The 14,557-nt window shown below is 51.7% G+C and overlaps 5 protein-coding genes across 5 annotated transcripts; 3 read left to right on the forward strand and 2 right to left on the reverse strand.

Moving 5' to 3' along the window:
* Nucleotides 1–1,762: 1,762 nt before the first annotated feature.
* On the reverse strand, nt 1,763–2,113 carry PHATR_33099 (predicted protein; the record flags this gene model as incomplete). The annotated part of the gene is made up of 1 exon (XM_002186231.1): nt 1,763–2,113. The coding sequence occupies one exon, from the start codon at nt 2,111–2,113 to the stop codon at nt 1,763–1,765; it is 351 nt and encodes a 116-aa protein (XP_002186267.1).
* Nucleotides 2,114–2,732: 619 nt separating this feature from the next.
* On the forward strand, nt 2,733–4,089 carry PHATR_43799 (predicted protein; the record flags this gene model as incomplete). The annotated part of the gene is made up of 1 exon (XM_002185953.1): nt 2,733–4,089. The coding sequence occupies one exon, from the start codon at nt 2,733–2,735 to the stop codon at nt 3,180–3,182; it is 450 nt and encodes a 149-aa protein (XP_002185989.1). The 3' UTR covers nt 3,183–4,089.
* A 637-nt stretch (nt 4,090–4,726) lies between these two features.
* Nucleotides 4,727–6,519, forward strand: PHATR_43801 (predicted protein; the record flags this gene model as incomplete). The annotated part of the gene is made up of 1 exon (XM_002185954.1): nt 4,727–6,519. The coding sequence occupies one exon, from the start codon at nt 4,727–4,729 to the stop codon at nt 6,068–6,070; it is 1,344 nt and encodes a 447-aa protein (XP_002185990.1). The 3' UTR covers nt 6,071–6,519.
* A 12-nt stretch (nt 6,520–6,531) lies between these two features.
* Nucleotides 6,532–10,178, reverse strand: PHATR_43802 (predicted protein; the record flags this gene model as incomplete). The annotated part of the gene is made up of 2 exons (XM_002186232.1): nt 6,532–8,414; nt 8,492–10,178. 2 exons carry the CDS (start codon nt 10,176–10,178, stop codon nt 6,532–6,534), a joined length of 3,570 nt encoding a protein of 1,189 aa, XP_002186268.1.
* A 252-nt stretch (nt 10,179–10,430) lies between these two features.
* Nucleotides 10,431–14,329, forward strand: PHATR_43803 (predicted protein; the record flags this gene model as incomplete). Its single annotated transcript, XM_002185955.1, has 3 exons — nt 10,431–10,734; nt 11,261–13,392; nt 13,470–14,329. The coding sequence occupies 3 exons, from the start codon at nt 10,431–10,433 to the stop codon at nt 14,268–14,270; spliced, it is 3,237 nt and encodes a 1,078-aa protein (XP_002185991.1). The 3' UTR covers nt 14,271–14,329.
* Nucleotides 14,330–14,557: the final 228 nt, after the last annotated feature.

The following is a 14,557-nucleotide window of genomic DNA, read 5'->3' on the forward strand; positions in this document are numbered from 1 at the left end:
CACTGGACGGATTCTAGAAATGGATGGAGGACTTCTTCCATACACGACGTCAGCACGGATTCCGTGTCGTCGCCTGGGGCCATTTCGTCGAGTTTGGCCGCCAGCATGCCGGCAATGTACGCGATCAAATCGTCGTCGAGGCCGTCCACGATCGTTTCGTCACGATCCCCATTCGAAAGCAACACGCTCGATAACGCCACGGTCAGACGCTCTTCCGCATCCTCCATGAAGAGGATTTTGTTGGAAAGCGTACTTTTGTTCGTTCCTACGTTCCGAGTGGGTAGGTATCCGTCGAATGACGGTATCGCCAACAGAAAGGATGGGGTTGGGTTTTCCGACGAAGCCAAGTGACGATGATTTCGCGCTTGGGTCGAAATGCCCAACAAAATCCGGGTTTGTGAGCTGTTTCTACTCGAATCGCAAAACGGTGCCTGTACTGTGAAGTTTGCGCGGAACCGTCCATTGTAATTTGGCATCGAGAACCCTAAATCTGGATTGGCTGTGTGTGACTCACTCGACCGCTGGCGGACTTTCTACCATACCATCCCCACGACCATGAGACGACTAACAGTAAGGGCCCCCCCGCCCGAGCCATCGGTGCGATATCCTAGACAGTGAGTGAGTGACACACCATTGACTGAACCGTCAGACACACAACCTTACCGTACGAAAGAGATCTGTGTTGGCTGGTAGTTTGGTTCTACAGAAAGAAACATTCCGCTGACATTCCTATCCAACCAAGCAACTAACAGTAAGCAACCCCGACGTCCCCCGCTTTCTTGGAGCTTTTCCATTCCTACACGATCCTTTCATTTTGCATTCGTTCCTATTAATTTGGCACGTCACGAACGGCGAATCATGAGAATTACCGTGGCACAACGTACCGGACGCTTTCTGTTCCGGTGTCGAACAACGACGGCATCGTCCCACGCCACTGGAAGTGCCGCTGCACGGCAACGAGCCCACCAGCACCGATCGCTCCTCACGCGAACCTTGAGTCTGCAAACCACACAAACCGTGGCGGCGGCTTGGAACGATGCCGGAGCCGAAGCCTCGCTCCTTTTGCCAGCCTGGGACGAAGACGAGGATGGAACGTAAGTACGTACGAACGAACGACCCCACGAGTGAGAGAAGAGAGAGAGATGAGACGGACTGGTCACAATCCCGCCACGAGAATTGCTGCTGACAGCTATTCGTGTACACACTTTTTCCACCACCCGTCAATTCACATATTTACAGTTGATGCATTTGTTCTTCTCCGAAATCTTACTTTTTACAGATGACACCGGACGGAGTACCTCTTGCGGAACCTTTGAACGAGAACGAAAGGTGAGTTTTGTCGGTTGCTCGCTTGCCGTGTGCCACGCACCAAAAAAACCACACTCCCAATGAAGAAATTGCGATTACAACTACATTCTATACTGCCGAAATCAAAACCGTGTAGATGACATCTTCGTATTGCTGACTTCCTTCCGAGGGACATTCCCGTGACTTTGAATGCGGACTCTACAATAGTTGTACGTTTGATCTCCTCACGTCTATCCTTTTTTGTGCTCGGCAGCGCTTCTCGGTCGACGGAGTATGTTTCCGTAGGAACAAGTTCGATTCTCCTCTAGCCTTATAATTTCTGTTTGCTCTACACGTGTTTTCTACTAGATTGTTTGTAAAAGTATCGCTAGCTCGTGGTTCGTACTTTGGCTTGCTCGAATGCCGAAATAGATTGGCCCTACAGCCTTTTTTCAATTCGATTGTTGCTTTCTAATTACCCACCATCGTCGTCTACGGCACCACATCCTTGTAAGTCTCGAAACGCCACCGTTTGTACACTTTGTGGAGAATCAGATGGCGACTCGGACGAATCGATAATAGTGCCGGAGAAACCCATATCTATCGCATTCGCCGCGAGTACAAAGGGACGTGCCGCGGCCTCTCGAAAGCGCCCCGTCTCGTGTTCCGCAATCAAGTAGGACATACTCGAGAAAGGCGCAACATTCCGCCGTATACTATCCAAATTACCGTTGGCAGGCACTATCCCTCGACCTCGTGCGCCGATAGAGTTGGAAATTCGCGCCAAGGGAGCTCGGCCAGATGCGGTCCGTAGTGTAGAGATCATGCTCTGCCAATGAACGCCAAAAGGTGTTACGGGGAGGGCGCGCGAGACCTATCTACTCGTGGCGAATCGCAGCAACTGACGACTATGTTCAGTACAGGAGTTGGAGTGTGGGATAACAGGACCAGGCGCAATACTCGATGGCCTCGAGCTGGGTAGATCCGGGAAGCTGGATCGAGTCAACTGTAAGTAGGTCGGTTAGTTGTATACCGGTATATGTCACAAAAAGGTTTGTTCACCCGAGAGGATCGTCGCCCAATGCAATCCACACAGTAGACTGTTCCATCGTTTTCTATTGCAGAAAGGCTGGTGTACTTTGGGTCAGGGTCAGAAATGGTAAGATTTGTCGAAATTGACTGTGACACTAGTAAGGTGTCTCGGAAATCTTGTGACGTTCGCAGGAATGTTCGCCGATGATCGATGGCATGAACTTTCGGTGCGGGTCGCTGTCAATTGCCAGTGTTAAAATCCCCTGTGGCATACCCTTCAAATGTCGGCATGAACTTTTGCCAACCGTAAAATCAATCCTGTGGTATACGCTGTGATTGTCCCTTGCGAGGATCCGCTCACAAAAACGTTCCCGAGGACAAGTTACAGGTATTTCTTCCAACGCTTCTTCATCATGAAAGTGAACGGTAGTTGTTTGTGTGAAGTCATCCGGTTCTCCGCCACACTCAAGCAAAAACACGTCGACGTTTGTCATTGCGATATGTGTCGCAAGTGGCACGGTGGAATGGGTTTCAGTGTCCCCTTGACGGAGCCGCCCACGCTTCTATCGGGTAAGGAGGACGGTCAATTGAGTCTGTACCAGTCTTCGGAATGGGGACAACGCTTGTTTTGTAAAACCTGCGGTTCGTGTCTCTTTTATCAGGCCCCCGACTACGGATACTACGGTGTGGTTCCGGGAGTTTTGGACGAAGAAGATCAACTCGAAGAGATGAAATTGGAAATCTTTACGGATCAGAAACCGTCCTATTACTACGACTTTGCGGGGGATACGAAAAAGATGACCAGGGCCGAGTTTCTCGCCTCCTTGGAGTCCAAGGACTGTGGTGGCGAACAAACTGAATAAGCAGTGGAGACTCACAGTTATTCAGTCAGGCAGTCGGTGGTTATCTTCCGCGAGTGCGTAGCTGACGCTGTTTCTGAACAGACCGTGTGCAGAAAGGCGAACCGGTACGCATTCCACTTTGAAACGCAACGAAACACATGGATATTGTATGGGGCAGGGTCGCCCACGAAATGCGGGTGCATTCTTGAATAAAGACTAACGATCAAAAGATATAGTAGCAGACGTTACCCAGGAGTAGGAAACAGAATGGGCTGTTCCTGTTGTCATCTTCGAGACAGTAACAAAAGTTGGAGCATAGGAAACGTGTCCCAATGTTGGGTCTACTTTGGGATAGTCGCACAGACAAAGTGGTCGGTCGGAGTCGGAGTCTGATTGCGTGCGCAATAGGGACACACACCATTGGAAACAACGGCCCCTTTGCTCCCCCGTGTTTGTGGAAGCACAAAGGTCGACTGTCGTTCTCAAAGGTCATCGTCGTCATCCTCGCTGCTACTGGCTTGTAAAAGAGCTTCTTGCAAGCGCTGCAGCGCAACGGCTTCGGTTCCACGGTGGGCCTCGTTGGTGGTTCCGGACGAATTGAGGGGTTGCACAGTGGCTGGCGGTGCCGTAGTGCCAGCCGCTTCCCTAGCCCGACTCAGGCAGGCTTCTTCCTCGCGTAGTTGTTCCAAGACTTCCGTCAACATCCTTTCCTTGGCTTGCAAGGCATCGTATTCGTCATCCAGGACTCTCCGACGGTCCTCTAGCGCGTTTCGACACTCCTCGCGGGGCACGGGAGGGGAAGGTTGGTCGGGAGAAGGCATTCGGGTCGGTTTTGGTCGGTCGGTCGGTCGGTCTCAGTCGAACTCTCCACCAACCAGCAAGCGTTGAATGGATTTTACTTGAATGGACACATAACAGTAAAACAGGACGGCACAGACGAACGAGAAACCCAATCGTCGACGACGACCGAATGTGTAGGGATGTTTCGTTCGTATACCAACGAGAACGGCAACGGGTATCTTCCGTGCGTTGTCTCTAGTAGAGTCGCGGGTTCCCTGCCAGGTTTTCCGGGACTGCCGATTCACGAATTGTGAGAAGGCGTCCCCAAAATTGGACTTCACTTGTCAGTTCGGTTCGAAGCCGTCCGGCCATGGTAGGAGCGTACCTCTCTAGAGAGACGTAAGTAGGTAGGTAGGTAAAAACAGATTCGGCGGGAATTGCTGTATAGTAGCCAAAACTTGGGGGTCACATAGGGAGAATTAGAGTCCAGTCCAGTCCCAAACCTACTCCGAGTAGGCAAATCCCGAACGCACGTCCCCAACGTAACTACGGTATCTCTAGCTAGGTAGGTAGGGAACTAGGAAGGTAGTGTTGTAGACACAACAAAACTTTTGGACAGTGAGAGAAGCGAACGACCCGTGAAAAAGTTCAAAAGTCCATCCCGGTGCCACCCTACGTTCTCTCGCGTCCCTCCACACTCACACCGCACAAACCCAAACAATCCTCCCAAACAACAATCCGCACGCACCGACCAGGTGTGTATCGTTACCGACGGTGACAGTATCATGCATCCGTCGTCGATGAGTCCATCGGGTATCGCCAAGTCGTTCTTGCCGTCAATGAGTCCATCCGGAACGATCAAGTCTTTTCTGCCGTGGCACCAACCAAAAGTAGCGGACGACGAAGACGACGGCGACGACGACACAAAAGACGTTCAGAACGATGCCGGTGTCGACGAAGTGGACTCGGAAGACGTGCCGCAATTCCCCAACGGCCTTTGGCAACAGCTCTGGTCTCGAATGAATCCGGCGGTCTGTTTGGCTCCGGATACGGCTTGCACCGGTACCGTGATGGGAGACGCAACGGCGATTGACTTGGACCGGGAAGTGCCCAAACTTCTACGAGATCTTAAACAGCCAGGCAACGAGCGAACGGAGGCACTGCAGCGACTTTACAAACTCTCCGATCGACAGCGGAAAAACAATCGGTACGTAAGAATAGGGAAACCCCTCGGCGACTGCTCTACCACCAAGACCTCTATTGTTTTGACCGTGAAACTCACAGTCCCCACTCTGCACAGTGTACCCATTGTTGCCGTGGTTAATTCCGAGCAAGAAAGTGTATTCCAAGGACTCCAACCGTGCTTGTCACCACTGGCCAGTGAAGCTGATCGTCGCCAGGCACTCCTCTTGCTCAACAATCTATGCATTCCAATGCAAAATAAAGCATTTATACTGCTCGGGGATCAGGCCGATACGGTCTTGTCGAGTCTCATGATCATCCTGCAAAACAAGCTGCCCGAAGCATATCTAGCTGCCGCGTGCTTGTTCAATCTTTCGTACTTACCAGACGCCAAGAAAATGTTGTTTTATTACGCTCCGGTGGTGGCGCCCGAAAACATGCGCTCCCGAAATCGATTCGACCGTGGCGACAGCACGGAACAAGGAGCCCAAGCCACACAGTCGCTCATACTCTTTCGCGTCGTCGAAGAAATGTGCAACGCCTACGCCCCCGCACTCGAGAAAAAGGAGCATTCCGCGGATACCGAAGCCATTCGCTGGAGCATCGCGTTCGTACGCAACCTCGCGACGGAGGCCGTCTTGGGCTCCACCATTGCACACGACTCCGTCTTTCCGACCCTGGCCGTTCAGTATCTCAAGTCGCACGCACCCGAGGACATGGCCCGGTGGACCCAGCATTCTATGCCGGACGTGTGCCTCTCACTCATCTGGCATCTCGTGGTCTTTGAAGATTGCCTCGAGCCGTTGTTGGCGCAGGACACCCAGGACGCACTCTTGACGCTGCAAGGCCGGGGTGGCATTCACGAAATGTGGGCCCGAGCCGTCCTGAATAAACTACAGGCTGAGGAGAACGCCTTCCAAAAAGTCGTGGTGGACGATGATCCCTAAACGATAATGGTTTTGTGTTACTACACGTGTATGTTACGTATTGACATAGAGTTGCTCGGTGCATGCTCGCTACTTTGGTGGGTGGATGTCAAAAGCGCTCGTTAGCAGTGTCAAATGTTTGGAACCAGGGAATATGCTTAATCTTTGGATGATGGCTGCCAACATTTCGCCTTTAAATGTCCGTGCCGTAAATATAGAAATTTCGTATATGTTGTTCAACGGGTAGCGATGAAACCCTGGCTTGCACTCCTACTAAACCTTACTTGAACATGGATTGTTCATGCCGTCACGTTTGAGAGAGTTTGCTGCTCACTACCGTCGGTCGCGTGTCGACTAACTGCGGCTTTACCATAACTTTTGGCGCAGATATTGAATGAAGGTTATCTTCGCTGTTGATCTTTGAGTGAAAAAAGACTTGAAGATATTTCTGTTGGATAATCTTTTCTTTTCCCAGTCAGCGACTAGCGTTTTCGAGGATCCACTCTGTTCGCTGCCGGTGTAGCAGGTGGTGGCGGTGCCTTCGGAGCTTTGCGAGGATCTGGAGGTCGAGAGGGTGGAGGCGGGATCGGCTTGCTCTCACGAGGCTCGGTCGCTGTCAGTCCAGTCGGAGCATTGTCTATAATTTTCGGAGTTTCCTTCTGCCATTCGTTGAGCTCTCCAAAGGACAGCGCCCGACCGCCCCCAAAAATCGGAACCTTCAGCACAGCGTGAGTTTTCCGGGCGTGAGTAACCAAATCGCTCCAGTATGGATTTACCACAATCGAATCGCAGCGTGCAATCACAAATAAGAAATGCTTTGCGCGAGTCAGAGCGACATTCATTCGACGCACGTCGGAAAGGAAGCCAATGCCGTGACTACCCGCCGCACGGACTGCCGAAAAGATTACAATGTTGGCCTCTCGCCCCTGAAAGGCATCGACCGTATTCACCTCCACGAATTTCTCGTAGTTCGGCCCTAAAGCATCCCCGAAATACTCGCGAAGCATACGAGCTTGTTGAGCATAGGGAGTAATAACAGCAACTTTGGTTTCGGCCGACAACCCTCGACTTATTCCTTTCAATCGCATGTACAAGTAGACGGCCAGCTGAGCTTCTCCAGAGTTGGACAAACTTGTGCCGCCACGTTCTTCCTTAGAATCGAGGTCGAGAATCATTAAGGGAGAGAAGCTTGGAAGAGTCCGAGTGACCATACCAAGCAGTGGGTTGCCATAATCTGATTTTCGTACATTTGGCCCATCCAAAAGAGTGCCGCCATAAAAAATATGGCGAGGAAAGTGAGAAATGCTGGGGTGCATTCGGTATTGCTCGTTCAACATGTACACGGGTTGCCCAGCTTCTTCCAAACGCTGAAACAGGGATCGATCGTATTTAGAAAGGCGTCCCGAAATGTTAAAGACGGTCGCTGGAAGCTGTTGGGGGTCGCCAACTAGCACAGCATGTCTCGATCCCAATTGGAACGCAGATAGAGTTGCCGGTTCCACGCTTTGCGCAGCTTCATCGACGACCACAACTTCAAACTTGTCGGCGGCTTCCATGACACGGTTGCCAGCCGTCCCTAAAGTTGTCATCACCATGTGTACAGAATTTAGGACGTGTGTTTCCATGTTTTGACGAACTTCAATATGATTGGTACCATTATCCATCGATCCCTTGACTATTGTGCATCGTTCTAATTCCGCTTTTACCGAAAAGTAGTTCTCCACAAGCTTCACAATCCGACTCATAAATGCTCGATACTCAGGCATTGCCGTAGCTGGGAAGTGCGTCTCTCCCGGTTCTGGTGGCGGAGGAGCTTCGTACGTGGTTAAGTGGGCGCGGTGATTAACAAAATACACCTTTCCCGTTTCGTCAAAGGTATCTTCATCGATACGGATTTCCCAATCCTTGGAAAGCGGCCACGCACTGGCGTTCGTCATGGCGTGCACTCGACGTCGCAGTCGGGCAATGTCCTGCGAAATTCTGGTCAATTCCATCCGATAGCCCGCGATCGAGGTTTCCAGCCGGCCAGCGTCCATATTCTCCGCCAGAATAGCGTCTACTTTGGTTTCCAGAGCGACAGGTTTTACTGCAGTACCCTTACCCACGCCAACACGAATCATGCTTGGATTGTACCGTTGACCCCGTCCATCCACAAAGCCATCCTCCATAATTTTCAATATTATGTTATCCACGGCTGCATTCGATGGAGCACAAACGAGCAATCGAGGTTTGGCGCGACGGGCCATGTCCAAAGCAGCCTGACGCGTGCCGGTGGGTTGCGTCGCAATACGTCGGACCGATTCGTAGTATTTGTTGTACTGACGAATATGTAAGGAGTTCAAAACAGCCACGAGCGTGGTTGTTTCTGCTCGACAGCGAGAAAAGAGGAGGTCAGCTGGAGACAGTGCGTGCTGCTACGAATACGTCCTTCGGGCTACTTACTTCCAGTTCCTGGCGGTCCTTTGATGAGAGTAAATCCACCTTCTCCGTATTCGTGTGCCGACGCAGCAATGGCTGTAAGCTGCGATGCGTTAAACTTGTGTTCGGCGTAGTCCAAAAAGCCCTTGCCCAGCGCATTGGCGCCGCCCATTCGTTCCAGGAGCTGTTCCGTTGTTTGGTTCCGGCTCAATTTGCGACGATTCTGCGCGTTGGCGAGATGTTCGGCCAAAAGGTACCGTTGCACCGGGAGCGTGTCAACTTGACAGAGCGCCGTGAATTCACGCAGCGCTGTAACGTTGCTCCCAATTTTGACGAGAAACATGTTGGTGGTGGTGGGAGATGCATTGGATGATCTCGGCGCGGAACCGTTCCTGGTACTCAGCTTGGCCCACAACCGCTTGGAAATTTTCAGAGTTAAACCAGCCACTTCGCCCCGACTCATTTCAACGTGACCAATCAGTCCGACATCTTTGTAGGCAGCAGGATCGTTGGGATCTTGTCCCAAAGGTGGTGCTGGTGGTGTCTTGCGGCTTTGGGACAAGTCTCGCAAGATATGTTCGTATGGAGGAATCAGTAACAAGACGAGATCGTGTGGGAAGAATTTCATACCCCGCCCGGTCCCCCTTTGTTGCGGTTGGATCGTCACGTATCCTCCGGTATCGTGTTCATCCCAGCCACTGGAGGCGTTAAACATATCACCAGTCCCCCGAAACCTTCGGGGTCCGTTGGTGGAGGTTTGGACCTGCACAGCGAGAGGTGCGGATGCGTTGAGTCCAGCCTCCTGCAGTAGCTGGGCCCGGCATTCGGCCAGGCAGAGTGGAGCCCAGGCTGCCATGTAGTGACGCGCGTTCAAAAAGACGTTGGGAAGCGGCTTTTTCTGCATTGTGGTACTCTGATCGTTTGTGTCTAGTTGCTGCCGTTGGGATCTCTGGTAAGACGCATACTGGGATACGAAATCCCATTCGCGCAAATGTTTCCAGAAGTCGTCGGCGTGGACTGCGTTAACACCACTTGCGGCACCGCTGAGGTTCGCAGCATCCAGCGGCGTTGAAGATACGTTTTGTACCAGTTGTGCTAGACTACCGCTGGTGACTGTTTTGGACCCACTCGCCGCATTGGCGTTGCGAGTGGATACCGTTTTGCGCTGAAGCCGTGGAGACGATTTGCTTCCGGTGGTCGTAGCGTGCACAGACTGTTTGGGATCGTTCGCTCCAGCTTTGACCCTTGCCGCGGCCATCAACGCTGCCGCGGGAGGAATGTTGCCTTTGCGTTTGAGTGTGGGGCGCTTTTGCACAGTCACTGGGTGATTAGAGGAGGATGAAGGCTTGGTTGGTGGGGCTTGTTGAGAGCCGGTGTCGGTTGCCGGTCTCGTTGAGGAGGCTTTCCTGGAGGGCTCTACACGCTTCCGCTTGGCCGGAAGGGGACGTGATTGGGATGTAAAATTGCGTGATGAATTGGAACGGGATTCGAATTGATGGGACGCGGTGGATTCAGTCAAATCAATCACGTTCGGGGGAGGAGCCGACGTGCGGTGGCTCTCACCCTTTGCGCAAGGGGGCACGGGTGGAGAAGTGCTACTACCAATGGACGAAGCTGGCGGTTTTGGCGGCTTGAGTTTTGCCGCTAGTTGTCTTTGGCGATCGAGAATCTCACGTTCCTTGGCGGAGGTTTTGTTGGGGTTGCTGGACATGACAATCGGACAGAAGAGAGATCAATCGAGGGAGCTGTGGTGTTTGGGTATGTTTTGGGCTACCGGCGTTTCCGGGATGTATTTTGAAACGAACGAAAACAACAATTGGATTCGACCAGTATAAAGTGATTGCACTAACAATAGCGATAGAAGACTGACGATGACAACGACGACGAATCCCCTGAGGTTAATTTGAAAATCGCAACGTGTGTCCGACAACTACGACGTTTTCGTACGGTCCAGCGCCAGGGAATGCCCCGGGAGATCCGTCCGTACCTAACGCGCGTGGCTGATAGCCCCGAAATTTGCCTTCGACTACGAAAAAAAGTGCAAACAGCTGAAGAAAAGTGCAAGGGTCGCGCGTCACTGCGTCTACGGTGGGGGATGATGGCGACACGGAACGACGCCATGGTCGAGAAACCATCGGTAGGCGTTTCGGGATGTCGGGAAACAAACCCTGATATTGTGGAGAACATGGGGCTATCGAAGGAAGCAAGGGCCAGACGTCCGCACGTACCGGTCGCACGATTTTGCAATAAGCGCCCTCCGTCTCATGGTAGGTAGTTGGTATGGTACGTGTCGTCCAGATGAATAGGGAGATAGGTACCTATGTCGTAGAGCAGTCCAAGAACAGTTACTTAAAGTGAGCTGGATCCGGGCGGGATCGAAGCACTTATATTGATGTGAGACGTACTTTTGTCGCTTCCTATGTCTGTAGTCACTAAGCACCATCGCTCTTTCGCACTGGGGAGCGCCCAGGCCTCGTTCCTTAGAACCGTAACGCACAACAACCCCAATCGGACAAAGTCCCTTACCCCCGGTTCATGGCGGCGTTGTGACTGTAAACCAAGGTCTTTCCTTCTTTCGATCGATCTAGCGATACGGCACTGTTTTTCCTTCGAGTTTGTTGGTAAAGATCCGACCATTTTTCGCTCGTAATCCTAGTTTTGCAGTTGCAGTTAGCTCTGTTCCAGACGGACTCCCAGCTCGCGGAGCGTAGGATTCGTACCGAACCAACGAGTGAAGAATGTGGCGGCATTTGAACGTCCGCGACACCATTCACAAAATTGGTAACGCGGTAGCTCCGCCTTTGGAAGAAGACGAAGACATTGACAGTCAAGACGAAGAATACTATCTCGAAGAAGAGGACGAGGATGGCGACGAGGACTATCTCAGTGACGGAGAGCAACATCCCGAAGAGCCGCGACCCGCCTTGGGCTTTGCCGGATTGCTTTCGCGAGCCTTGGATTCCCAACAACGACAACACGAACAACAAGAAACTGACGAGGAGTGTTCGGAAGAATTGGACGATACGGAACGAACTGATGGAGAATTATACGATTTGGAAATCGTCCCGCAAACCTTGCCGGACGCGGCGGTAGAAGCGACACCCACTAGCGCAACGACACACCACGATTCCCACAACATCTCCCATGCAGCGTTGGAGAATACCCCAGCGCACACGTCGGAAACGCTCGACGCGAGTGACAACGGAAGCGCTCGGTCCCTCACCGGTCGGGCGACCGAAACACCGTCGCCCGTGCGACCATTCCGTCCGCTGGAACGAGAACGGGGGAGTGTGACACCCGTCTCGGAACGATCGCGGACGCGATCACGAGGAAACTCTACTGCTAGTTTGTCGAATGCTCCGGATAGCGTCCAGGACGGGTCGGAACACGGACAACACTCTCTGGATAACAATTCATTGCGCAGCATTCCCGAATTCACCGCTGCGCCCCCCAGTGGCACCCTGCACGCGTCCGTTACCTCCGTGGCGTCCACGTCCTACACACACCAAACGAGTAGTAGCACGGTGGTAGACCCACTCTTGGGTAGTACCACATCGATTCTACCGGATGACAACTCTTCGTCGTCTCGTCTGGAAAATTCGACGTCCTCTCACCAACGCCGGCGAGCACAACGTCAACCTCCACCTGATGTTGTTCCATCAGCTACGTTCAATCGGCCTCCATCGACCAATAATCCAACCGGTCCAGAAACTGCCTTTGCGCACGCGGCTTTTCAAAACTGTCATCCAACAGAAGCCACAAGTACACGCCAAAAGCTTACCGGACATTTGCCAAGAGCCAACGGAGCGGTACAGCCGTTGTCCAATTCTTCTCGACCCCGACCCAAATCGCGCAACGGCAGTAACAGTAGTAACAACGGCAGTGGGCACATTCGACTTGCAGCCATTCCGATTTTAGAAGATAGCGACGAGACGCCCACGACGGCTCTCACGCACAACCCATCCGACGCCAACGACAAGCCTCCCCGCTCACCAAGGCAACGAATGAGAGAACACGTCGTAGTGATCGGAAAGGATGCCGACAAAAGCGACGTAAGCAATACGGGGGACACAGGGGATAACGAAATAAAGTCTCTAGTGGTGGAACACGAAAGGGAATTGGCCAAGCAAGTTTCCAGCTCTGGCGAAGGCAACTCGCGGTTGCTAGAAAGTTTGAACGCATCCGTTGAAGCATCTAAACACACCGTGTCGACACAAGACGGGAAAGATCAGCATCAAATCGATGTCCTAGAGCATCGTTGCAGGGTGCTCGAACAGTCTTTGAAACAGGCCGAGGATCGTGTCATTATTTTGCAACAAGATGCGCGACAGAGATTCGAACAGGACGAGAACAAACAGCAGTCGCAGATGATGGCCTTTTCGGAAAAGGAAGCGCGCTTATTGCAGGCAGCGGCTGAAGATCATGAACACGAGATGCGACAATTGCGTCATGCACAAGAACTACAGGTGCAAAGTTTACAGCACTCTTTTGCGGAGGAACGAGAAGCAGCGGACAAGGCCCGTCAACAACTTCACCAGCTTTTGGAAGACGCCAATGCGAGGGCTGATGAAGCCGAACGGGAAAGTTACGAGACGAAGCAATACCAGGAGAAATCCCGTACGCAGCAGGAGCAACAGGAAGTCCGAGCGTTACGACGGGCTGAAGACAAACTGGTCCAAGCACTCGCACAGTTGGATGAACGAGACGAAAGCATTCGGACACTGAAGACGTCTTTAGCCGAAATGAAATCGGCTGCAGATGAACAACAACATGCTTCCCAGGAGGCTGAAGAAGAGCTGGAAGAACTTCACGAAGAAAACGAGAACATGCGACATCATGTATCGACGATGGAATCCGAAATGAAAGTGTTAAGGGAAAAGGTAGCTAATTTGCAATCCGATGCTGACAGTCTCAGTCATGTTAAGGTGAGTCCAAAGGCTCGAAAGCGTTTACCTGCCATTCGCGTGAGATTTTCTCACATCTTTTGCATTTCGATGAACAGATGGAGTTGCGAATGCTCCAAGAGGATCGAGACCGTGACCGTGCCAAGAACGAATCAGTGGCGATTAATGCGGAGTCAAGTACGGCACAACTCGAGACAGAACGAGACGCAGCCAAGGCAGAAGCGCGAGACTTGAAACAACAGCTTGTTGCGGGGCTTGCCGATTTAGAAGTTGTCCGAGCGGACTACGATCGTGTCATTTTGTCGAATAGCAATCTCCAGAATGCTCTTGAATCTTTCCAAAACGAACGCGAAGCGGAAAGATCCATTATGGAAGATCAGCGTCGGGCCCAAGAAGACGCCACGGCTGCCGCGCATGCGGCAGCCTTGGATGCCATACGACAAGTCCATGAGGCACGTATACATGAAATTCAGCATACGGCGGACAGTGCAGTGCAAAAGTCAATCCAGCAAGTCCGCGAACTCGAAGTAAAATTGGAACAATATAGGATTGACAATGTGCAAATGAGACGCTCACTTGACGAGGCCATCATCCGACTGCAATCGAACCAAGAAGATGTGATTGATCGATCTCTGATGAAGAATATTCTTCTTGATTGGCTCTCCAAAACGCAAAGCAAAGAAAAACGACAAGTGTTGGAAGTGATGGCTAGTGTTTTGCATTTTTCAGACGAAGAAAAAGAAAAGGTGCACATTACAGACCAGGCGGGTCGCTTTGGAAGGGTGGTGGAAACGTTTACCGCTCCTCTACCGCCACCGAAAGCTGATATGCAGAAACTGGAAGGTGATAATGTTCGAGACAAATGGGTAAATTTTCTTTTGGCAGAGACAGAAGATTGAAAATAATGGTTCTATCACGATTCGTTTTATTCGCTAACATAAGCAATGTTTAGCTTGTCATCGGGTTTGGCTACCAGAAATCATGTTTTGCTTAAAACGTCGTTTTGGTGTCTTACGTAGAGTCTAGTGCTACGGTAAGAGGACAAGTGGTTGCATTCTCCATTCAGTCCAATTGCGGTTGATGCCTCAAGCTTTGCAAAGATGTTTGAGCATAGAACGAAAGCAGCCTTCATTTACGGTCCACCTGAGAGTGATGTTCTACTGAGATTATCGAACGACAAGGACAA

Source organism: Phaeodactylum tricornutum, chromosome 3 (assembly GCF_000150955.2).
Source record: "Phaeodactylum tricornutum CCAP 1055/1 chromosome 3, complete sequence".
Classification (NCBI taxonomy): Eukaryota; Bacillariophyta; class Bacillariophyceae; order Surirellales; family Neidiaceae; genus Phaeodactylum; species Phaeodactylum tricornutum.